General features: G+C 39.8%; 1 protein-coding gene across 5 annotated transcripts in view; it reads right to left on the reverse strand.

Annotated features, from left to right (window-relative positions):
* The window catches only part of LOC128738844 (MOB kinase activator-like 2), a 220,039-nt gene that overhangs the window by 191,506 nt on the left and 2,558 nt on the right, over positions 1 to 25,975 (reverse strand). For 2 of the 5 annotated variants that reach the window (XM_053834271.1, XM_053834270.1), the window contains exons 2-3: positions 20,314 to 21,575; positions 491 to 821 (exon numbers count right to left, since the gene is read on the reverse strand). In XM_053834271.1, coding sequence (XP_053690246.1) covers positions 491 to 723 — 233 coding nt within the window. In that variant the 5' untranslated portion in view covers positions 724 to 821; positions 20,314 to 21,575. Of the gene's footprint in view, positions 1 to 490; positions 1,623 to 20,313; positions 21,576 to 25,975 lie in introns of those variants that run through there. The other 3 variants (XM_053834273.1, XM_053834278.1, XM_053834272.1) reach the window with 3 other exon arrangements.

A 25,975-nucleotide genomic window follows, 5' to 3' on the forward strand; every position in this document is an offset into this window, starting at 1 on the left:
AAAGAAAGATCTAGATTTTTAGAAAGCTCTTAAAAAGCTTAGACCAAATTGGATCAACGACAGGTGAAATTCTCATTACTTTTGAAGTTGTAGAATAAATATCAATTTAGTCTCCAATATTGTGAACGTCAACTACATAAACATTTCGCTAATATTTAGCGAATAATGTAAAACAAAGTTTACACTTCGAATTATCGAATACACGATGTATCTGTACAAAATAACACTTAACGAATACAAACTGACTGTAGTGCAAATATATTTAATGCTTACGATCGAATCGGTTTTTTTTTTGTAGCGGTACCTTCATGTTAATTTGATTATAGTCTGTTAGTCATTTTCTGTATGTCGCAAAGGTACAAATAGATAATTTCAAAGACCAAACCAAGGTTTGCGAAAAAATTGAATTTAAAAACTTACTAGCTGTTTCCTGTTTTTTAGGAAACTCTTTCGAACAAATGTAGCAACTGGACGGATATTGAAAACTAACCTGCAGAAGCACGTAACGGTTTCCTCGACGTCCAGCGGAAGAATGATTCCGGAGCCCCCGATAATCTTGCTGAGATTGCTGCTCGACGCAGACGACGGGCCACCGTCATTATTCGGAATCGAGGAGTAGCGAACGGAAAGGTTCTTGGAAGCCGAGTTGGTGCGGTTCGTTATGGCATTCAGCACTGCCGTGGTCCACATTCTGGTAAATCGATTGCCGAAAAAACTGTTCATAATCCACCCGCGGCAGCGGAGAAAAAGCAACCGTTTGGAGAGCTGTACGCTTCACCACTGCACTTCACGTAAACACCTGTTTCAATATCAGTTTAGCTCTGTTGAAGAAACGAGGAGTGAATCACAGAGTGCTCTGGTAGCGAGGCTTTATCATTTAAATATACACAGATATGCCCAAGGACAATAAGCACAACAATTTCAACACGCGGAAACACATCACTTGAAAAAACTTTATTCATTCCACCACCCTTACACATTAGACTTCAGATTGGACACAGTAGGTACCAGCAACCGCACAGTTCCGCGAGCAATTGTCCTGTGACATGGAAACAACTAATGTTCAAGCGCACCGAAATTCCAATCCGCTAAATTGAATTTTGAGCGGCCACGACACAGGACAGGACAGGACAGTGCCCATACACGGGTACACAGGCACAAAGGATCGCAGAAAACACGTGAGCCAGAGCTGACACATAAAACAAAAAACAAATCCACGCAACCCAACCACAACCGGGAACAGCGAGTGAAGAAACCGTATGGTGGGAACCCGTACCGCCAAAAGCACGCAAAAACCGACGCCTCCAGCCGTAGACTCGCGTCCAGACACACTACCAACTCCGTCGAAGCACTATGCACGCGCCGTTCAATGATAACCGAGGCTACCGCCGCCACTGCCCGCTATTCATTCACACTCCGGCCACCAAAAGCAAACGGATCCAGCCGTGAATTGCTTCCAAACGACGCCGCTCTCTCTTTGCTATTATTTCTTCTTGCGATATACGGTTGTTGATATTATTGTTGCAATCATTGTTGGTTATGTTGAAAAAAAAAAATAAATCGACTTAGGTACTGGCAGGTTTTCCTCGCGCAATCAGTTCGGCGCGCCGCACGAGGAACAGCTTTTTTCCAAAGCCGAAGCAACCGAAGCCACACACCGCGTCCGCGACCGTGAGCAAACTTTTCCAGCATGTACACCTTCACTTGCCGACTAACTACTGTCTAGGTGCTTTATTATTGCGTTGTTCCAATGGCCACAAATGGTGACTACGACAACGACGCAAACTTCCTCTTTGCGTCAGGCCATAGAAGCACATTTTTATCGTGGTTGCGCTAATTAGCCTGTACCTACCAACCAACGACCGAATCATTCGAGATAGGCGAGGGAAATGCGCTTGAATTAATAATAACTAAATTACTTTTGGACAATTTAAATTCCTCTCGATGCCTTTGATTCGTTTTCTTATGCTATACATATACAGTTTTTCGACTATAAACATCAACTGATTTAGCTATGGTACTGCAGAAGATGAATCTTATGTATAGTAAATGGTAAATAGTAGTTGTCAAAATTTTCTTAATTTAACGGAGTAATCAGTTTTTTAGCTGATACAAATCATATTAGGGTAATCGACAACAATAATGAAATTCTACGGACATGAGTTAAATTCCATTCAATTCACTTCTAATGTTCCTCAAGGCTCTCATTTAAGATCGGTTCGTTTTCATTTTATATATATAAACGATATTGTCTCATTCTCAAGAAACACACTTTCTAAGTTTGGATTCGAGTTGTATTTGCCATAAACTATAATCACACTATTATTCAGCCTCCTTAAATAGCATATCTTAAGGTGGCTTGACAAAAAAAATTTTTGAATATTTTTTCACCAATATTAGCATATTATTAGGCCATTGCAAATCATTTTCAAAGTTTTTGTCACCCCCCGCCCCGTGGAAATTGGCTTGAAAAATCAGGGGGCAAAAAAATAATTTGTAGGATATGAGTTTAATTTTTTTATAAAATCAATTGTCTTTGGGCTCTACAGCCTGAAAAAGTCGAAAAATGAGTGTACGAGTTGAGTTAAGGGGGAACCCTACTTTGGAAGACGAAAAATAATATATTTTCGTAAATTTTTTTCAGATGCTAGAATTATAGAATAAAAAGTGTTGGGGGTTATTGGTTACGGTATATTTGAAGATATATTTTGTTTTTTTTTTTTTTGGATACCAGAATAGTGATTATTACGCTGGTGGCAGGTGGGTGCGTGAATGCCCTCTAAAAAATAGTTCCATGCTGGCGGTACGAACCAATGGAGTATCGTAGAACGGATTTCAAGGATGATTTTGAAGCTTTAGGTTTTTTTTCCGTGTTGGGGACTTACCACGGCGACCATTATTTTGATCTATTGTGGTGTGTCCTCTTTTAATTTATGCCATGAAGTATCAGTGAGCTATCAAAGTTTGATGAGCCACCTCAACTACTGTCGGCATTTATCCCAATCAGGTGATGCATTTCGTATGAAATTTATCACCTGATTAGGAGCAGCAAGCTTTAGGATAATACCTAAATTGTTACGTATCAGTTTTTGAAAATTCGAAAAATTACCAAAATGGCGGCAACTTTTCCAAAAAAAAGGAGTTTTTTCATCAAAAATCGCCAATTTTTAAATTGGCTTTTGCTCATAAAAATTGAAAAATTGAGATATCAAAAAACGGCTACGTAACAAATTAAATAATTAATTTTTACATACTGAAAAAAAAACTCAGCCAAATCGGTTCACTAGATTCTGAGATTCACGAGCCGCCAGCTAAAGAAACATGGTTTTGGAGAAAACGCGTTCAAAGTTTCGTACAGCAATGGACTTCCCTTGAGGTGACTCCGCAATATTTGCCGTAAGTTTTCAACGAGTTGAGATATTAAAAAATCCTGTCAAGCAAAATTTCATTTGTATTGGAGCCCCCCCCCCTCTTAGTGGGGGGAGGGGTTTCTAACCATCATAAGAACCTTGCCTGGCCCCAAAAACCCGTACATGCAAATTTTCACGCCGATCGATTCAGTAGTTTTCGATTCTACACTCAAGTACTTTTTTTACACGGTTTGTTTTTACGAATATTGAGAACGGGGCTATTTAGGGACCATTCATTTATTTCTCAATACGTTTGGGAGAGGCCCGACATTCGTCACGTATTTTGTAAATGGGCCCTAAATTGCACCGTTCTTGAGTAATCGAAAAAAACAAACCGTGTAAAAAAGACTCGAGTGTATAAGGAACATACATACAGACATACAGAAATCCATTTTTATAGGTATAGATAAAAGATAGAAATCAGCATTACGTACAGATATACATACTAATAAATCGTATTTGATACGCAAAATTGGCATATCCGCACTATTTGAGAGGCGATTAGGAATAATTATAAGCGTTACGACTCGACTAAATACGTATTTATATACAACTAGCTGACCCGACAAACTTCGTATTGCCACAAATTAACCTGTGTTGTACATAAATCATGAATCTCGGATGATTTTTGTCACAATCTCGAGTTTTGCAAGTTTCTGAGGAGTTCAACCTTAGATGATTCATTTTGGCAGTTACGTAACTATGAAAGCATCCCAGGCAACCAATAAGCATCACCAATGCTATTCAAATGTAGGCCAATAAGCATTTAAGTCGCCTTAAATGCTATTTTGGCAAAATATACAGCTACTTTACTGATAACCTTCTTATAGTGCTAACAATGCTAATTTACAGCTAATTACCGACACGAAGAATTTGAATACAATTTTGGATGCCAATTTACAACACCAATGCAGTCTAAAAGCTAATATACAACAATGTGCAGTATAGAATGCCAGATACGCTGATTTGCTGCTTATGTACCATTTCACTGAAAACTTTTTTGTGGAAAGTAACATTTCGCGTTCCTCTCCTTACTCGCTGTCGCAATAGTGATTTCTGCGAGAAGTTGCCTCCCCCCAGTGGGCGGCGCTTCCGACGGCGGGTCGCCGGCAACACTCGCGACCGTCTCGTCCTGAATGATCTAGTGTTACTATAGATAGTTTTTGTGGTCTTTTTATTGACTAATGTTTTAATGAAGAGTCTCGAATTTCTCGAGTTCGATTAGTTTTTGAGTTTCGCAAAAATTTCTGTTTTATTTGTATGAGAGTCCATATCCCCCTGCCACAGGGGTTATAAAATAAATTCAGGACTCCAAAATTTGGTTCCATTTGCTTGATTAGTTCTCGAGATAAGAGGAAATTTGCATTTCATTTGTATGGAAGCCCACCCTCTTAAAAGGGAGATGAGTCATAACTCGCTTTCTAAAGAGGAGAGGGGTCTCAATTTACCATAGAAAAAAAAATAATTCTCGATTTATGAGGAAATTGGTTTTTCAATTGTATAGGAGCCCCCCCTCCTAAAGCGGGAAGGGGTCCTAATTCACCATAGAAAATATTCTTACCTACAAAAACACCCACATGCTTAATTTGGTTCCATTTGCTTGATTAGTTCTAGAGTTATGAGGAAATTTGTATTTCATTGGTACTGGAGCCCCCCTCTTAAAGTGGGGAGGGATCCTAATTCATCATAGAAAATATTCTTGCCCTCAAAAACCTTCACATGTCAAATTTGGTTCCATTTGCTTGATTAGTTCTCGAGTTATGAGGAAATTTGTATGTCATTTGTATGATGGAAGCCCCCCTCTTAAAGGGGAGAGGAATCATAATTCCCCTTTTAAAGAGGGGAGGGGTCCCAATTTACCATAGAATAAATTCTTGTCACCAAAAACTCCCACATGCCAAATTTTGTTCTATTTGCTTGATTAGTTCTCGAGTTATGCAGAAATTTGTGTCTCATTTGTATGGGAGCCCCCCCCCCCCTCTTAGTGCGGGAGGGGTCTCTAACCATCACTAAAACCTTTCCTGGCCCCAAAAACCTTTACATGCAACTTTTCACGCCGATTGGTTCAGTAGTTTTAGATTCTATAAGGAACATCCCGACAAACAGACAGAAATCCATTTTTTTTTATATTGTACTAGCTGACCCGACAAACTTCGTATTGCCACAAATTAACCTGTGTTGTACATAAATCATGAATCTCGGATGATCTTTGTCACAATCTCTAGTTTTGCAAGCCCCCCAGTGGGCGGCGCTTCCGACGGCGGGTCACCGGCAACACTCGCGACCGTCTCGTCCTGAATGATCTAGTGTTACTATAGATAGTTTTTGTGGTCTTGTATTGACTAATGTTTTATGGAAGAGTCTCGAATTTCTCGAGTTCGATTAGTTTTTGAGTTTCGCAAAAATTTCTGTTTTATTTGTATGAGAGTCCTTATCCCCCTACCACAGGGGTGAGAGGTCTCTAACTATCGTAAAATAAATTCAAGACTCCAAAATCTCCCACATGCCAAATTTGGTTCCATTTGCTTGATTAGTTCTCAAGTTATAAGGAAATTTGCATTTCATTTGTATGGAAGTCCACCCTCTTAAAGGGGAGATGGGCCATAACTCGCTTTCTAAAGAAGAGAGGGGTCTCAATTCACCATAGAAAAAAATCTTGCGTCCAAAACCACTTACATGTCAAATTTGGTTCCATTTGCTTGATTAGTTCTCGAGTTATGAAGAAATTTGTTTTTCATTTGTATAGGAGCCCCCCCCTCTTAAAGTGGGGAAAATATACCATAGAAAATATTCTTGCCTACAAAAACACCCACATGATAAATTTGGTTCCATTTGCTTGATTAGTTCTAGAGTTATGAGGAAATTTGTATTTCGTTTGTATGAGAGCCCCCCCCCCCTCTTAAAAAGGTAAGGGGTCCTAATTCATCATAGAAAAAATGGTTGCCTCCAAAAACACCCACATGCCAAACATGGTTCCATTTGCTTGATTAGTTCTCGAATTCTGAGGAAATTTGTATTTCATTTGTGTAGAAGCACCCCCTCTTAAAGTTGGGAGGGGTCCTAATTCATCATAGAAAATATTTTTGCCTCCAGAAACCTCCACATGCCAAATTTGGTTCTATTTGCTTGATTAGTTCTCGAGTTATGAGGAAATTTGTATTTCATTTGTATGATGGAAGCCCCCCTCTTAAAGGGGAGAGGAATCATAATTCCCCTTTTAAAGAGGGGAGGGGTCCCAATTTACCATTGAATAAATTCTTGTCACCTAAAACTCCCACATGCCAAATTTTGTTCTATTTGCTTGATTAGTTCTCGAGTTATGCAGAAATTTGTGTCTCATTTGTATGGGAGCCCCCCCCCCCTCTTAGTGCGGGAGGGGTCTCTAACCATCACTAAAACCTTTCCTGGCCCCAAAAACCTTTACATGCAACTTTTCACGCCGATTGGTTCAGTAGTTTTAGATTCTATAAGGAACATCCCGACAAACAGACAGAAATCCATTTTTTTTATATTGTACTAGCTGACCCGACAAACTTCGTATTGCCACAAATTAACCTGTGTTGTACATAAATCATGAATCTCGGATGATCTTTGTCACAATCTCTAGTTTTGCAAGCCCCCCAGTGGGCGGCGCTTCCGACGGCGGGTCACCGGCAACACTCGCGACCGTCTCGTCCTGAATGATCTAGTGTTACTATAGATAGTTTTTGTGGTCTTGTATTGACTAATGTTTTATGGAAGAGTCTCGAATTTCTCGAGTTCGATTAGTTTTTGAGTTTCGCAAAAATTTCTGTTTTATTTGTATGAGAGTCCTTATCCCCCTACCACAGGGGTGAGAGGTCTCTAACTATCGTAAAATAAATTCAAGACTCCAAAATCTCCCACATGCCAAATTTGGTTCCATTTGCTTGATTAGTTCTCAAGTTATAAGGAAATTTGCATTTCATTTGTATGGAAGCCCACCCTCTTAAAGGGGAGATTTGCCATAACTCGCTTTCTAAAGAAGAGAGGGGTCTCAATTCACCATAGAAAAAAATCTTGCGCCCAAAACCACTTACATGTCAAATTTGGTTCCATTTGCTTGATTAGTTCTCGAGTTATGAAGAAATTTGTTTTTCATTTGTATAGGAGCCCCCCCCCCCCTCTTAAAGTGGGGAAAATATACCATAGAAAATATTCTTGCCTACAAAAACACCGACATGATAAATTTGGTTCCATTTGCTTGATTGGTTCTAGAGTTATGAGGAAATTTGTATTTCGTTTGTATGAGAGCCCCCCCCCCTCTTAAAAAGGTAAGGGGTCCTAATTCATCATAGAAAAAATGGTTGCCTCCAAAAACACCCACATGCCAAACATGGTTCCATTTGCTTGATTAGTTCTCGAATTCTGAGGAAATTTGTATTTCATTTGTGTAGAAGCACCCCCTCTTAAAGTTGGGAGGGGTCCTAATTCATCATAGAAAATATTTTTGCCTCCAGAAACCTCCACATGCTAAATTTGGTTCCATTTGCTTGATTAATTCTCGAGTTATGAGGAAATTTGCATTTCATTTGTATAGGAGCCCCCCTTCCTAAAGTGGGGAGGGGTCCCAATTCATCATAGAAAAAATTTTTGTCTCCAAAAACACCCACATGCCAAATTTGGTTCCATTTGCTTAATTACTTCTCGAGTTATGAGGAAAATTGTGTTTCTTTGGTACGGGAGCCCCCCTTTTAAAGTGGGGAGGGGTCCTAATTTACTATAGAAAATATTCTTGCCCTCGAAAACCTTCGCATGCCAAATTTGGTTCCATTTGCTTGATTAGTTCTCGAGTTATGAGGAAATTTGTATGGAAGCCCCCCTTTTAAAGAGGAGAGGAGTTATAATTCCCCTTATAAAGAGGGGAGGGGTCTCAATTTACCATAGAATAAATTTTTGTCACCGAAAACACTCACATGCCAAATTTTGTTCTATTTGCTTGATTAGTTATCGAGTTATGCAGAAATTTGTGTTTCATTTGTATGGGAGCCCCCCCTCTTAGTGGGGGGAGGGGTTTCTAACCATCACTAAAACCTTTCCTGGCCCCAAAAAACCTCTACATGCATATTTTCTTGCCGATTGGTTCAGTAGTTTTCGATTCTATAAGGAACATACGGACAGACAGACAGACAGACAGACAGAAATCCTTCTTTATAGGTATAGATAAGATAATAGCCGATTAAGCGCGATTCGCTTCGTAATGCTATCCCGTAAAAAATATTACACTAAGTTTTGTAGTACAATGCATCTACAAACTACAACAATTTTTATTGTGAACATTGAAACTTATGGTAAATTTATTGTAAAATATTATGAAGATCCGCAAGGTATCCGTTTGGGCCCGCTACTATTTTTGTATCACATTATCAACAAGATATAGCATTTGGCTGTGCATTGTTAGACGACAATAAATATGCATTTGCATAAGATTCCCGAGTGCTGTGGTTAGGTTTTCCAAGGCAAAACTGTCTAAAAACTAAACAACAAACACGTTTCATATAAGCAAATTCTTTTTTTTTTTTTGTTAGATTATAGTCACTTTAACCAGCTTGGGTCATTCGTGACTCCTGCGGGGTTGGGATTTGAACCCAGGTCCCGGCGTGAGATAAGCAAATTCTGTATAGTGTTTAGCGAAAGCATCAACTATACTGTTTCAACCAACCTAAACTTGCAGCAAAAGTGATTTTAGAATCGAAATAGGATTATGCCAAGACGGCGTTGTTACCATTGTGCTTGAAAGGAGGAGAATCTACTAATTTGCAGCATTGTGAAAATAATGCAACGGGAATGAAAACTACGATAAATACGACATTTGCGCAGATTCACATAAACAAATTGATTTGCGTATTTACATCAATAGCAGTAATCAATTAGTATATAAGCGTAGAATTCTTCACTCTAGTTGTAATTGAGTTGTACGACAAGAAAATCTATTCAAACAGAGTTACAGGTACTGTACAGAGTATAGATTTAATCGTAAGTTTAATTAACGCGAGAAGCTACATAAAAGGTAACACAATTTTTCCTTAGTTTCCGATGCCTTTTGATCTTAGTTTTGATATTCGTATTACGAATTTACGACACGATTACAGAATTAGATTGACGTTGCTGTTCCACATAAAGAGCACAAACTGAAGCATACCTGAACTGACCTGCTCGTAGTATTCAAGCTCAGGTTCACGTGATGTATCGTTCAGTAAAACAGACTAGAACAGTGCCATGCTAACATGTAACGAAAATATCAATTTCTTGATAGCAAACCATAGTATATACAGTAATTTTCAAGTTCTCTACATAATCGATCACGACGAGTATTATTTCATACACAAAAATAGACAAATCCCCGCAGAAACGCTGCTACTCGTGGGGAAAAACCATAACACGAAAAACCACACGATTGCAGGTTATATACCTATCGGACCATATCCAGCAAAAATCTAAGCGCAGTTTCTCCGGTAGCAGGCAGCCCATGGGCTGTTTCGTTCGAGGTTGCCTGCGACCGACCGGTCTCTCTCGCTCGTTGCAGCGAATTCAGGGAAAATGAAAAATACGATAAATGGAAAAATTGGATTTGCAATCTGCTGCCGATGGCTTCCCGCTTCTACCATCATCACCACCATCACCACTTTTGTGACACCCTGCCCATACTCTGCAGCAAATGGAAATGCTTTCCCATTAGCCACTTTCAGGCAGCGCACAGCAGCAAAAATTTATTCCATGAAAGTACGAATATTGTCGGTTAGTTGTCAAAGTTTGCCCAAACTGCATACATAATTTCGCTCCGTTTGGAAACGTTGGTACGGACAGAGAGATTCATCGCAAATGTTGTAGTGTGATTTACGATTTCAACGGAACATGGAGAAAAGTCGTAAAAGCTAACGTATACTGATTTTATGGCATAAAGTTTTAATATAATTTTTCTTGCCACAATCGTCTGTTTATTAACCAATTATTGTTATCCTAAGATAAGTTACTTGTACCATTTTACCCCAACAGTGGCAACCCCTCTCTGACATTCAGTTTTCTTTATTCGCATTTCACGATAGTAATACGTCAGTCGATGCAACTGTTTTTACTCTGGCGGATGCTGATTTCGTTTAAGGTTTTAGCGTGCTATCAAATTTATAATTATGACATAAAAGTTTGTTTATAATATGCATACATGGTTAAAACTTTTTAATCGCGAAAATTTTTGAAGATTGTCGTTAAAAAAGCATTAGTGAGAAGTACTTTTAGGATTTATCTACTGTTTCTATTTAAAATACAATGTTTTGAGTAGTTTCAATACCTCAAAAAGTGACGATTTCGAAATTCCAAAAATGGTTATTGAAGAATGGAAGACCCGTATCAGTGAAAAGAAGTGCTACAGCCAACTGTTTTCATGCATTTAAAAGTTTTAGTGTTTATCGAAAAAGCAGGAAATTTGAAGTTTACGAGGATACCAAGAGAAGCTGACAGGCGACTATTTCGTGGCTCAAGCTCAAATTGAAATATAGTTTTAGAGCTAATTAGAACTCCCAATTTTTTAGATTACGGGTTCTTAATCTGACGTTAACCGAAGCCTGTTATTATGAGTTAAATTTGGCTGGAAACCCCTATATAGACAATTCTGCTCCATAATTCATCATTCGAGTTATGTATATTGATAAATGAATGAAAGTATAGCGCCTTCGTGCTTACTTGAAAAATTTACACTTTTTTACGATAAATATTAGGGCAATGCTTGACTGGTACCTGAGCAAGCAGCTTCGAGGTCGTAGGTATGAATACAAACAGTATCATTAAAGGAATCTTTGCATCCGAATAACGAAGCCCATAGTAACTCATCCAAAAGTGGACAATTTATTATTTTATTATCATCGTTTATTGATTCTCCTAAACGTCACTAGAGATCTGTACCTAAAACTACTACATACCATTGCATCTATGCAGAAATGTATTGTATGACGCTGACGCACTTTTCTTTTGCGAGAAAAGTCGCTTTTCACCAGCACTGCCATGCCAAAAAAGCGAACACACTTGTAACGCTGGCCGACTTTGCCATAGGACACGGATAATAAATTTTGATGCAAGATTGATATTAACACGTATCCATCAGCAACAATCACCTTTCCCTTCGCCAGCCAACGCAACGGTTAGGGATGTCGTGATTTCATACATTTCCGCACATTTCACTTAGCGGCGATGGGTTGACGTTGATACGGTGCGATGTGGTATGGGCGGATCCGGGTATGGGTTGATTTGTGGCATGTATTAAAACTTTTTACGATGCTTACTTGACGAGATGAGTCACCATGTCATACCAGCGCCACCAGCGTGTGCCACCGTCGGTCAAGGTCCTTTCGCTACGGCAGTTTCCGACATTGCGGCAAGCTTATGAAACGACGAAAGCTACATATGTATAGACACGAGCAATCCGTTCCTGGCGTCAACTGGCAATACACACATTGACGTCATCGGCGGCACGCCTGACCAGGTTCGGTTCAACTTTGATACGCATGTGATACAGTTGCAAAAGTGATTGGCCAAAGGCCATTAGCTATGGCGGTTTGTTTACCGATGGATATTACGGCAATCTTAAAAATTTACTATAAGGCTTCAACGTTTTCATTCTATTCTGGTTCAACCCTTAGCGGCCAGCTGCAAAACAAGGAATGATTAAACGAAACCCAGCTTTGACCTATTTAATTTTCGTTCAGCCTGAATTATAGGTGCCTGCTATGCATATTTACAGCACTAAAGCATGATTGCAATGTTTACATTGTCCTAAAGCAGTTCACTGATATCGTGGCAGCTACTTTTCATCGATTTTTTTTTTCTGGCTCTCCTTGCCATCACGTTATCACAGAGCAGTAAACACTGCCATCAGTATTTTTCCAATATTGAACGCTAAATGAGTTTCAATATAGACTCAGATTGAGAAGAGAATCAAACTGGTGGATACACGTAAAATTAAATTTTATACATTTCGTTAGGCTAATCGTAGCAAAATAATGGGCGCTGGTGGAAGATTTGTGCTAATGAAAAATCAACATTTATTGCTGATCAGGTAATACAGTTATACACTTTGCTCCACTTCACAGAAACATACAAAGTAAATGTTTAACTGTCACCCAAAAATGAGAATAAATCATAAACAGTGCTCACGATAAATCATTACTTGATGAGGCTCGAGATCAGCAACACCATTAATCAAGGCAAGATTCTCTAACACATGCCAAGATTTACTCTCCTGTCGAGCATATTTATCGCATACAAAACCTTGGCATTCTCGCCAACCAAAATGTAACTTCGGCAAAGCACATCAGGTGGTAACCATGCCAGCGATTTCAAGATTATAGGAGAAATATAAACTAAGTCATTAAATTTATACACTGTCGCATAAATATATTAACACGCATTAGCACTGCTAGTTATGCGCCACCGAGTCAACAGTTGCACTCCACGCGAACGGAACTATGATACCCTATTTCGCTTTAATTGTTCAAATATGTATGAGCAAAATGCAACCTAATCAATTAGTTTCAAAATAATGAATATTTGATTTATTGATTATTACGCTAAATGAAACTACACATTTTTTGATCGGTTAAGAATTTTCAAACTTTCAATCGATAGGTTTTAACCAAATCGAAAGTGGAAAGTCGACTTGTTTCAGAGTTGAAAGAATGTGTTTTTTTATGTTTTAACTTTTAACTAATTTACTATAAACTAGCTGTACGCTACGTTCATTGCTTCGCGTCCAACCGGTTGCGAATTGGAAGATATCTAACCTAAAAAGGGAGATTCTCCAAAAAGACCGTGAATACGTAGTCCCCACGTACCATTTGTGCGTTGATTTCAAAGCTGCGTGTGATACCGTCGACCAATAAGGGTTATGAAAAATCATGAACAAGGACGGCATCCCCAGGAAATTGATGACATTGATTAAATCTATGACGCATGGTGCACAGTGCTGTGTGCGGATTTCGGGTGATCCTTCGAATTCGTTCGAATCTCACATCTGTCAATAAATCCAGTCAATTCGTCTGCTGTTTCGACATTATAAGATGGCAGCTCCATCACGAGACTCGGTAGCGTGGGCCCTAGTACGGCTACCTATATAAAAACAAAACACTAAAGAGAATCAAGAAAATTCTACTCGGAACATTCGGCTTGGAACTAGGCGACGAAATAAGGACATGGAATGAAAACTTGGTATCTATTACCTGGGTCAGTTGAAACCCCGAAAGTTTGGCATCGTGGCACTGCAGGAGATTTGTCACAAAAGCGAGGTGTGGAGGATCCGTAGCAGCAAAGCTTAATTTTACCAGAACGGTGGAGCGACCAGCTGGGAACGGGCTTCATAGTGATGGGCAAAATCCAGCGATCAACGAGAGGATGCGAATGCTGAGGATAAAAGGCCGTTTCTTCAACTACACCATCATAAATGCGCATTGTTCACACGGAGGTAAACCCAACGACAAGAAGGAAGCGTTCAAAACTACGTACGATAGCTGCTCGCCACGGGACATCAAGATTGTCATCGGGGATACGCCCAGGTCGGCAGTTAAGCAATGAATATACCGGTGATCGGGCCCCATAGCCTGCACACCGACACGAACGATAACGATCAACTTTTCCGCTTCCCGAGGCTTGGTGATCAAAAGCATATTCTTTCCCCACAAAAATATACACAAAGCCATCTGACCAACAAACTTCGAACCAAATCGACCATATTCTCATGAAGGGCAGGTTTTTCTTGAACATCACCAACGTACGCTCCCTACGAGGTGTGGATATCGACTAGGACCATTACCTAGTAGCAATACATGTGCGCTCAAAACTAACGACGGTTTCTACCTCGCGATAAAGCCGGCCTCCTCGGTTAAACTTTGGGCAATTAAACAACCCGCAAATTGTCGAAAACTACGCACGCGTACTGGATGCAGCTCTGCCTTCTCTGTGGGGCTAGATGCTTCGACCCTCGAAAACGGATGGAGTATGATACGCTCGACCGTCAACGGAGTCGCAACCGCAGTGCTGGTGAGGAAACCTTGAGCGCAAGAAATCATTGGCCTGACGGGAAATGCCAACAAGCAATAGAGAAAAAATGATCATATCCACAAGAAAGAATTTGGCCAAGTATCGACGAGAGCAGAATGAGTTGACCTCGGTCCTGAGAAGGAAAAACCGCCAGAAAGAGGAAAGAGATCGTGAGGAGCTGGAACAACTATTCTGGGCTAAAGACATGCGCAAGTTTAACGAAAAGCTGAACCAAACTCGTAAGAGCTACACACCTAGAGCTGACATGTTTAGCGACGAGAGAGGGGATCTAATCACAAACGAGCGCGAGGTGGTCGACAGGTGGAAGCAGTTCTTCGATGAGCATCTCAAAGGCGATATAGCACAAGGAGACGCAACGGAAGTTAACCTAGGAGTGCCTCATAAGAAAACAGCGTATCGGTTTCCGATCTCGAAGAGACCACGCGAGAAATCGTTCAGCTGAAGAACAATAAAGCCGCCGGAAAGGACCGACTCCCGGAAGAACTCTACAAAAATGGCTCTACAAAAGGCAGATACTGCACGAGTACGATTTTACGAACAAACTGACACGGCACGCAAAGCTAACCTGGAGCGAGTGATGTGCTACGTACAAGTCTCGAAGACACTCTCGAGTCCTTCGAATCGCGCAAAGGGTTGCGACAAGGGCATAGAGTATCCTGTATGTTATCAATATCAATTGAAGATGTGATCCGGCGAGCGAGCATCGAAACGAGAGAAACGATCTTCAGCAAGAGTAGCCAACTCCTAGCCTTCGCAGACGACCTCGACATCATTACAAGAAATCTTGGAACGGCAGATGCAATCTACGCCAGACTAAAAACGAAGGCTAGGAGGATAGGGTTACAAATCAATGCGTCAAAAACCAAATTTATGGTAGAAAGAGGCTCCAGAGAAAGCAACGTTGCGTCCCACCAAAAGTGACGGCGACGAACTGAAAGTGGTTGATGAATTTGTATATTTGGGATCTCTGGTCATCGCCGACAATAATACGAGTAAGGAGATTCATCGACGCATTCATGCTGGAAATCGAGCCTACTTTTCCCTCCGTAAGACGCTTTGATCAAGGAGCATACGCCGCAGCACAAAGCTGACGATGTACAAAACGCTAATTAGATCGGTAGTCCTCTACGGCTTGGGACTGTACCTTTGCTTACAGACATTTACGTACATTTGCCGTATTTGAACTAAAGGTGTTGCGGACTATTTTTGGTGCAGTACAGATAGCACGAAGAGTACGGATAGCGGAGAGTGGCGTAAGCGTATGAACCACGAGTGGCAGACACTACTTGGAGATTTCCATCGTACACCTGACGAAAGCTGGGAGACTATTGTGGGCCGGCCACGTCGCCAGGATGCCGAACGACTGTGCAGTGAAATCCGTTCCCTTCGAGAATCCCACCGGCACCAGGAATAAAGGGGCCCAATGTGCTAGATGTCTCGGCCCGGTTAGAGCCGACTTGCGTGTGTCAAAACGCGTAACGAATTGGCGATGAGCAGCCCAGGACCGAGTACAACGGAAAGGAATTCTTGATACACAAAATCTACCCGGCTCTCGGCTGCTATGAAAGAAAGTCAATTCGTCTGCTTTACCGGTTGCATGAACAATGTTGGTAAACATCTATGGCGGTATCTGAACAGTACACCAGACTGAAGTGCGAAACAGACAAGTCTTGACCGAGTTAAAGGTAACGTCCAAAACACAGTACATACAGACCAGCAGTACCGAGACCGACTGACGCCGCTAGGCCAGTAGTGAAACGATGAAGGCAAGGAATTCGTGGTGGTTGACGAATTTGTCTACCTAAGCTCACCGGTGCCGGCGGACAGCCGTGAGATTTGGCGGCGTATTATCAGCGGAAGTCGCGCTTGCTGTGGGCTTCACTGTGGACTAGGCAGCTGAGAGGGGTCGTTCCAAAACAATCTCCGTAGAGCGAAACGGATGATTCTGCGCTGCACTGGCTCGATTCGATCACCTCAATTTTGGTAGTAGGGACTTCACACTGGAGCGCGGAACTCAAGTTTGAAGCGGATTAGTGCACAGTAGAGAGCTTTCAGACAATAGATGTCGTGGATGTTCTTGGTGATGCGCATAATAAATTTAAGGGTCCTGCAGGCCGTGTCGACAATAAATGCGATGTGTTGTTTATCATCGAGCAGTATCCTGAAGCCCTTGATACAGTTTTCGCGGCGTAAAGGCACGTCTGATGGCGTGTAGTCAAAGACGAGAGGTTTGATTTCCTGGAGAATGTATGCACCGTTTCGTGGAACTCGATAACTGCTCTTACAGAACCGCGGCATCAGACGAATTCTCTACTTTTGCATACAGATTAAAATTGTCAGCAAATGAGAGTCATAGACATTTAATCACGAAATGGACATCGTTGAAGGAAGATCAAAGATCCAAGATGACTCTCTTGCGGGATTCTAGAGCAAAGCAGCGAGAGATCTTAAACTAAAACTCTCGACATTAACTTCTGGATGGCGATCGAAGAGATGAATTGAGATGAATGAATTGAATATGAATTGAACCATCGTAGCAACAGGCCTCCGATTCCGAGTTTACCCAATTTTGGTGATTACGATTTGATGATTCAGTTTATCGTAGACAGCGGATAGGTCCGTGTAAACGTTATCCGTCTGCGGCCGGTCGCCGAAGCTTTTTATCACGTAGGCTGTGAGAGTCAGAAGATTGATTGTCGTGGACCGCTAAGACATAAAACTGTGTTGATCCGATCGTCCACGATGTACTGCCTTTGAAGAATGGCAATACAGGTGTATACAGAAAGAGCTCAAACAGAATTAAAATTGAGCTTAGTGCGAAGATACCCCGATAGTTAGATATTCACATTTCTCCTGTAGACGATAGTTCTGGAAATTCTTATTAACATGTTTATTCGTACGCTACTCGAAGGCTACTGACTAACTTTATAATTAACGCCATTCTTTTTATAAACCTCTGCCCTACGCTATGCCCACTATTTCTCCAACATTCCAATTCTCCTTTTCATGAACAGGAACCATGTATGCCGTTTTCCATACTGTTGAGTAGAAAATTAGGTGCATTTTCAGAAAAAAAAGTTACGCAGAAAGAAGAAGCCTTGCTTAGCCTTAATTGTATGTCCAAAAATCTTCTAAAGAATTTATAGACACTTTTTCTGATTTTTTTGAAAAATCTTTGAAATTCGACAATTTTTTCGAAAACATCCATATTTTGCAATTTTTGTAAAACTGAAGCAAAATCAATTTCTACGCAAATTTAACAAATTTTTGAAATATGAAAATTATGCTTTGTTATAGTCGAAGGGAACAGTAGAAGAAAGTAATTGATAGTATCTCAGGAGAGGCAAGATGTGGAATGGAAAGAGTACAAAATTAGGCAACCAATTGAAGCAACACTTATTAGGTTTGTATAACGTTGTTCTTTACCCAGGCTAGAGGATCCGCGAATCAAACCAAGCTATAATGGGAGCCAACTATAACCGGATTTGAATCCATCTTGTCCCCATAGGAAAAATCCAACCCAACCTGAAGAAAAGTTGGATTCAAATCCGTTATTTGATCATTGAATGACTTGAATATGGTTTCGACATTTATCTATAGTTAGATCCATCCTCATTTCATTTTAGATTCAATGTAAATCGTAAGGATAATTTTTTTTCTCTCTGACATCACTACAATCCCTCGGTTGAGAAATTGAATAATGAAAAGCGTCTAATATAATTTCAGTGGCAGAATTTTCAATTTCCCCCCAGCGACACAATTTCTGCAAAGATTGTTTCAAAAGTAATACGCAAAGCTTGCTGCAGTCTGAAATATTTATCACTTTGCGCGAGAATGTGACTGGCAGGCAGACGAGTTCGACAGCCGGTGCGACACGTGAAAAGAGAGAGAGAAGAAAAGGCTTCGGTCACGACGAGGCACGTACTTCCAATACTGCGGCCGTCCAAGCACTATTGCCACCATTCGATGGTTCAAGTAACTAACCTAGATATTGCACAGGAATTCCATTACATATCCTGATGCATACCGATGATGCGATACCGAGAGGCGATGCTTTTGCACGGGACATTCCGATGGAATGCAATCTCGTGCCGTTCGTGCTGATCGACAAATGTTCGATGTTGGTTGGTATGGATTAAAGTGGGATTGTGATAAAAGAAAACCAGCGATACGCTGTCAGCTGTAACCAACTTCAATTCCTGAACTTTGTGAAATTAAAAGCTTAATCAACAATTTCTAGCCAACAAAAACTTGCAAACAAATCAAGCACCAAATAATAAATAAAACTTTTTATCTGCCTTTTTTCATGTTACCGTTGTTAATGTTACCGAGTCCAAATGACCTTTATGATATACCAGAATTTGCTTTCATTTGTGTTAAAAGAGAAACTATTTCAACTTTTCCATTAATATTGGATAACAGCAAGATTAGTATTCCTTTCGATATTTTTAATAGAAAAAAGTAGAAAATAGAATTCAACTTTATTCACGGCGTGGAATTTTGGCAATCAATTTCAATGTTTCCACCACTATATCAACCAAAATTATATCACTCCGAGTAATCAAAATCCGTGACATCAAGATATCAAATTTTGTTTTCAACTTTGCTCGGTAATTGTTGAACAAATGTTGACAAATTTTTCCAATCAACAGCATTGTAAACAAATTTGAGTCATGGCAAAATGCTAAACAAATAGCCTGTTATTTTGCCCTTTCCAAATCAAAAAGCACCAAAGCACCAAGCACCAAAAAGCATATTATGTGCACACCAATTTTTAATGTCACGTTTACACTTTCCTAATTTGTAGTATTGGGCTTCATAGTGTTACAATTGTTATGTTTTCAGCAATTACGAAAATCTAATTTCAAAAAAGAAAAATCGCACAGTAGGTAGTGTTTCTTACAAAACCAACAAATGCTTAAGTTTTGGGGAACAAAAAGGCGCACACGAAAAGGACACAGCTACGCCCACCAAAAAGTATAGAATGTGTATGATATGAGGAACACTGCATGAAATAGCATATTCTGCTTAACGCCACCATTTATTGCTGTTCTCAACTCCAAACGAAAGATTTTGCTGTGATGGTTTACTCAGGTTGGTTACTTGTGAAAAACTTTTGTATACATAATTCTTTGCAGCACACATTTGCAACATCAAAAATAACATCGCGTGATATTTAAAAGGCCAATCATATAAATAGCACAGCAGGACGAAGCAAGTATTCTCATTCTCGTTATCTTTCTAGCTCTCTCGACTACAAGAGAATTCACACAATGAAAAAAAAACAAGAGCAAACCTCATCGGAGAGAGCATTTGTTAAAAGGACTAATTCGTCGGTCCTTGGTGCTGAGCATAGGATATTTAACTATCTATAAACATCATAAACATCCTACGTTGGAATGTGTTAGTGAAAACGACATGAATCGACAAAACACTGGCTTGATCATATGATTACTTATATGTATAATATACGGTAGATACTATGTAACCATCCGAAATATCGGAACATCGGGTGCGTGGACGGCAGCCATTCTAACAGTTTTGGAAGAAACAAAAGGCAATGTTAATTCAAACAACTTGTTATTATACTTGAACCTTCCGTATATATTATGCCAATACAAAGCACAATTTAGAAACCAATCTGGCAGCTCGGCCAGCCAACACCAAACAAACATAAGTGAGCAACACAAAAAAAACACCCATTATTACTCTGATGAAAGCTTCCAATTCTCCCAGCCCAATGACATTTAAAAACAACCACTGTATTGCACGAGACGTCCTCACAAGACGCATTGAAGCATTTTCTTACTACCTAAATTGAACAATCAATTTTACTTACCCCATAAACCAGTCCACGGTGTCGCGCAGGTATTCTGGCAGTCGCTCCAGCTTGGCGGCTTTTTCTAGTTCCCTGGGTCGTTCAGCAAAATACACAGCAATCACGGCCTTTCAACCGACTTCCACACACGAAAAAACACCTCCCCCTGGTAGGTTCTTATTTCGCTTCGTTGTTATCGCTAACACCGCCTGCGGTTTGGTTGGTTATAGTAGTAGCTTTCCGCTCTGCAACAATCCGCAAAAAGCTTTCGGGGAACGCTCTTATATAACAACACACTTTTATTTGGATAGAACGACGGATTTTTTTAACTACAGCACTTTAATTTTTGCATTAAACTATGTTTCAACAAAGCTTTTCAGAGATGATACAGATTGGAGGCCAGCACTTGTATCACACTTCTACAGTACTAACAATAGCAACGCCGTAAATGTTTTTCGAGAGATTCTCCAACGTAATCCAGCACCGGGCACTTCTAAAACGATTCTAAATCATTGATTTTTCCTTTGACGTTTACGTATTTTCTTCTGTCGCAGCAAAAACTGTCTGTCACAGAATTGATGACACGCGACTTTGGCTAGAGGAATTGAGGCGGGGTACTTTTCCTTTCTTGACCCTTTAGCCCAGTTTCAATCCCAAATCCAGCCATAGCCCTGTGTATTATCAAAGGGAAACGTTGAAAAAACTCTCTCGTGCTCAAACTTTCCTTCTTTACGTTTTTCTGTAAGAAAACCAGGACACAACACACACCAATTGCCGTTTTGGATTCGGTCAGCTTTTCTTTCAGAGTGCGGTACAATGCGTTTAAACGAACTTGTTAAAAATAGCTGCTATTTTTCTTCCCGTCACCGATTGACCTCTATCCTTTCCGTGGGTTAAGAGGTTTCCCCTTCGAATTCGGCCAGAAAACACTGCATCAGTTAATGCTACCGCCTCTGCACCCTTGGGCTGATGACTCGGAATGCTATCACTGTAGTTTTTCGATGTACGACACGTACAATGCACAGTTTGGCTCTGGTTAACGAATGCCTGCCAGATTTTCCTTCCGCTTTTCACGTTCGAACTTACACAACAATTTTTCACACTACTCACGCTGACGACGGTGCTGCTGTGCTGTGTCACGATTGTTTCTCGCGCTCTTGCAGGCTGCTCTCCGCAACAGAATTATTCTACTCTGCTCAGCACAGTACGCGTAGTGCGGAGAGATTGCTCTAGGACATCGGGAAATTTCCCAACCTGCACCGGAATACAACCGTGAGTCGGTGCTGTAAGAAAGCAAAAAGAAGTATGTGTTACCGAAATCTGGTGAACTGGACATTTGATAGCAAAGCGAATAAATGACAAAAATATAGCGTTTAATCTTGTAGGTTTGCCCCAGAAGGTGAGGGAAATGTCCTATCAAGTATTATTCAGTAATGCAGTGCCTTTCGATAGCTACTATAATCGTTTTTACAATGAATAAAATATCCACTTTAAGAAATAAAAAGATAAATACTGATTGAAAGATGTATATTAGTAAAAAGATTGTAATATTTGTTATAGTGGAATTAATTATAGGTAATATATGTTACAATTCTTCATGAATTCAAGAATCACTAACAGCCAGTGCTGGTTAGATAGCACAACAAGCATTGCGTAAGTAATACTTTGTAATTACCCTTGTGTGTTTTTAAAATTTTTCCCATGGTTTCCCCAAATTTTTCATATGGCTTTCGAGCCACCGTTAAACTTGCATGCGATTAGCAGCATAGTATTTTCCGATATAAATTGACAAATCATGACTGTTCATGTGGACCATTACCATAATATTAAATTTATAGAAAATGGTAAATTGTTTACATTAGTTTCGAATTTTCGAATATTCAGATTGGTCTTATATAACCGGTACTGAGTGTCGTTTCGTATGGCGATTTAGCATCGTTTGTTTTTCGCAATTTTTCGACATCGGTTGTTTTTAAGGATTATTGCGAATTATCTTGGGCACACTTGGCATTGATGCGTTTACAAACCGGGACTTGAATTGAGTCCTTGTAGGCGAGGTCTATCGTGCATCCTAGGTGCGTTTACCTTCACATGTTGACAAATTTTTGGAATTTTATTTGCAATATTTTAATTAGCCTAGGAAAAGACATGTTTCATACAAATAAGTAATGATCAAAATATGAATATGAAAATAGCATGGCATTAGTATTTATACTTTTTTAGCACACGGTTACTTGTGCTGTTGTATTTCGTACAACGCCTGTGGAACGTTAACTTTATCCCGAAATATCTCGATTTCGGCAATAAAGAAAGTTACTGACCGAGATTTTTCAATCGATTGAAAAATGTTCATAAGTTTTCCCCAAAGTAGCGCTAGTATTCGAGTGAATTCTATTCTGTTTTAGTATGCCTATGAATCTAAGTTAGCGCGAGTAACGAAAGGTTAATATTGTAGGCTTTGCATGCATGAATTTGGAATTAAATCCACAGGTATATCAAAACGTTGACCAATATAAAATAGTCGTGCGGCTGCGAATACGAATTTGTGTCAGCGTAGCGGCTTCGTATCGTAGTCTTTTTGCTGGTTTTGAATTGTAAAATGTGCGAAGCAACGGAATGTTTGTTTGCGTTGGTCAAACCAACGAGTGTGTTTCATGGAATTCAACTAGCTACAAACTTCGGTCGTTAAATTTCCATTATCGAATAGGATGAATCATATATTTTTGACAGGCATATATTTTGGACAGGTTACGTGTATTACCAATTATTACACGGTATTTAACATATGAAATCCTGATCTAATTATCCAAAACGACAGCTATAAGTCTCAAGTTTAAATAACTTTTCAAGGCGAATTACTTTGCAATTGTGGAGTAAACCGACTCCACTTAAATTTATTCTAAATTTTGATAGTAGGTACATTTCACGAAAGTTATTATCTTATTCTATCCATATTAGTTAACTTCACGCTTGTGTTCGTTACTAATCCTTAAAAATAATGATCCTTAAAATCCATGATCGAAGAATGCCAAAGGTAACTCGCGCAGTCAGTCACCAGGGACCAGGGGTGACATTGCGATTCTCGTTTCGAGTGATTTTGGTTCGTTTCGCCCATTCGTTTAACGTGGTCGAAACGAACCAAAATCACTCGAAACGAGAATCACAATGTCACCCCAGGTTTCCGAAATAATAATTGTCAAATATGTAGTCATGTTTGTTTCATGACGGCTTTCGCGCTTTGCAGCAAATGTCCATCGGTATCTAATGACTGGGCACGCGTAATTTGAACACATTGATTATGTTGATACATAATTGATATACAATATACTTTGAATTACTACTCCCTATTTCGCAATGGAAACATACCAAACCATCGTCCTCAAACCGTCGTAACCAAGCACGTTCTCAAATCATACGCGAGCTCAAATAACAGTGATCGCACCACCTACCTCGGTAATATCAGATGAATTCTTTTCAACTAACAACAACTTCCTTCCGGTGGCGTGTCGATCTGTAGTAGCAGCAAGTGCCCGACTAACATTCCTTCCCTTCCTTAATTGATCTGCATGGACGTGGCCAGCTTTGCTACTGACTACTATAAAGACTTGGTCACCAGAAGTTGCACACTGAGAATGATGAATGATATTCCCAAGCATCATTCTGCTGGTTCTTTGTGCAATTTCAGCTGTTCCAAATCAATCACGGGCAACTCAAGGGGCGGTCAAACTAAGCTGTGCTATGCTATTCTTACAGTAGAAATTTTGCATTAACGTCAATTCTTGCTATTATTAGTACGTACACCTCTTTTGCAGAATGTCAACTAAACTTTAAATTACTCAATTCTTCCTAAAGCTGCATCTAAATAAATCATTCAAATATTTCGTTGGTGCAAAATCTCAAATGGTATTATTTTTTTCCAGTTTAAATGAATTATTCGTTGTAATTTCTGAACTATCGTCATGTGAGTATTTTCAATATTTTAGACATGGGAGATTTGAATGTTAATTTATTAAAACCTAACGATCCATCCACGACAAACCTGATGAACCTTCGAGTTACGGTCGTTGATAATAAATAACTCCCGAAACGGTGCTACATGCAGCACGATTTTTCGTGACCTCAAACATCTTGGCATAATAAGAGCATTTGCATACAGTAAAAAGATTTGTCGAGACAGGATCTTGACCAAACTCGTGTTTTAGTCTTTGACATTGAATTACGGTCAGGCATTAATATTAATATTTTTTTTTTGAAACGATGGTTTTTTTACAATTGATGGAGGGACGGTAGGGGAAAGTAATGAAATTTTTTTGGGAAAGGAGCGGAAAGAGTGGAAAGGAAGGGGAATATAGCTTGGTTCGGCCCATGCACCTTCTAGCATTGGACAAAAGATAGGAGTCACGACAACTTGTTAAGCGTAGCTACCTATTACCCCCCTCCCCCCCTTCCTTTCCACTCTTTCCCCTCCTTTCCCAAAAAATTTTCTTTACTTTCCCCTACCGTTCCTCCATCAATTGTAAAAAAACCCATCGGTTCAAAAAAAAAATATTGAGACAGGATCTGTTGAAAACCGTAAAAAACTGGAAGAAAACGAAGCGTTCGCACTGCAGAGGTCAAAAACGTTGTTCGAGAGCGGTTGCGGTCGAATTTTGAAAATGGATCTGGATGTGAAAGCATTCAAAAAACATAAAATTCATGAATTAACGGAAGTAACAAAACAAAAACGGCAGGAAAGATGCAAACTGCTGCTTCGTCGGCACGGTGATTCCGAAGTGATCTTTTCTGATGAGAAGTTGTTTGTTCTTTAAACCCCGTATCATGTTCAAAATGATCGGTTGTGGTCGGTTTCGATCATCGACGTTACAAAGCACAAACGGAATGTACTACGATACCAAACTACATCTGCGGTCATGGTATGGGGAGGCATTTCAAAGAAAGGGAAACTTTCTCTTGTATTTATTGAAAAGGGTGTAAAAGTTAATGTAAAATGCTATCTAGAAATGGTCTTAGCACAAAAATTTATGTCTGACGTTTAGGAAATGTATGTTGAAGAATATTACTGCTTTCAACAGGATAGCGCTGCTGCCCGCACTTCCAAATCTTGTGCAGACGTGGTGTAAGGCCAGTCTGGTGGATTTCATATTGAAAAAAGAATGGCCTCAGGGTTCTCCTGATTTGAACCTCTGGATTTTTGTATATGGGGATACATGTAGCAGAAGCTCAAAGGTTATAAATATCGTAATTTGGATGAATTTAAGTTAGTTATCAACAATATATGCGATGACATTGCATGCGTACCGCAATAGATTCAATAGAGCAACGATTGTTTTTTGCGTTCTGTATCTATGGGTAAACAACTTCTAAAACTAAAATTCGTAATAAAGGCTTTATTTACAAAGAATATATGACTTTGTTTTTGTTCGAATATATATGTGCCACACTGTATATAAAAGTGAGCATGAGTATGTTTGTATGTATGTTCCACCATAACTCCGAAACGCCTTGACCGTTCTTTACCAAACTTGGCACACCTGTTCTTTGACATCAAGCAATCTTCACCAGGGGTTGACAAAGAGATGGGGCTAATAAGGGGGGAGACCATAACTCCGAAACGCCTTGACCGTTCTTTATCAAATTTGAGGTACATGTTCCTTGACATAAGGGAATCAGTACTGAGATGGTT

The sequence above is a fragment of the Sabethes cyaneus genome, chromosome 2 (assembly GCF_943734655.1).
Source record: "Sabethes cyaneus chromosome 2, idSabCyanKW18_F2, whole genome shotgun sequence".
Taxonomy (NCBI): Eukaryota; Metazoa; Arthropoda; class Insecta; order Diptera; family Culicidae; genus Sabethes; species Sabethes cyaneus.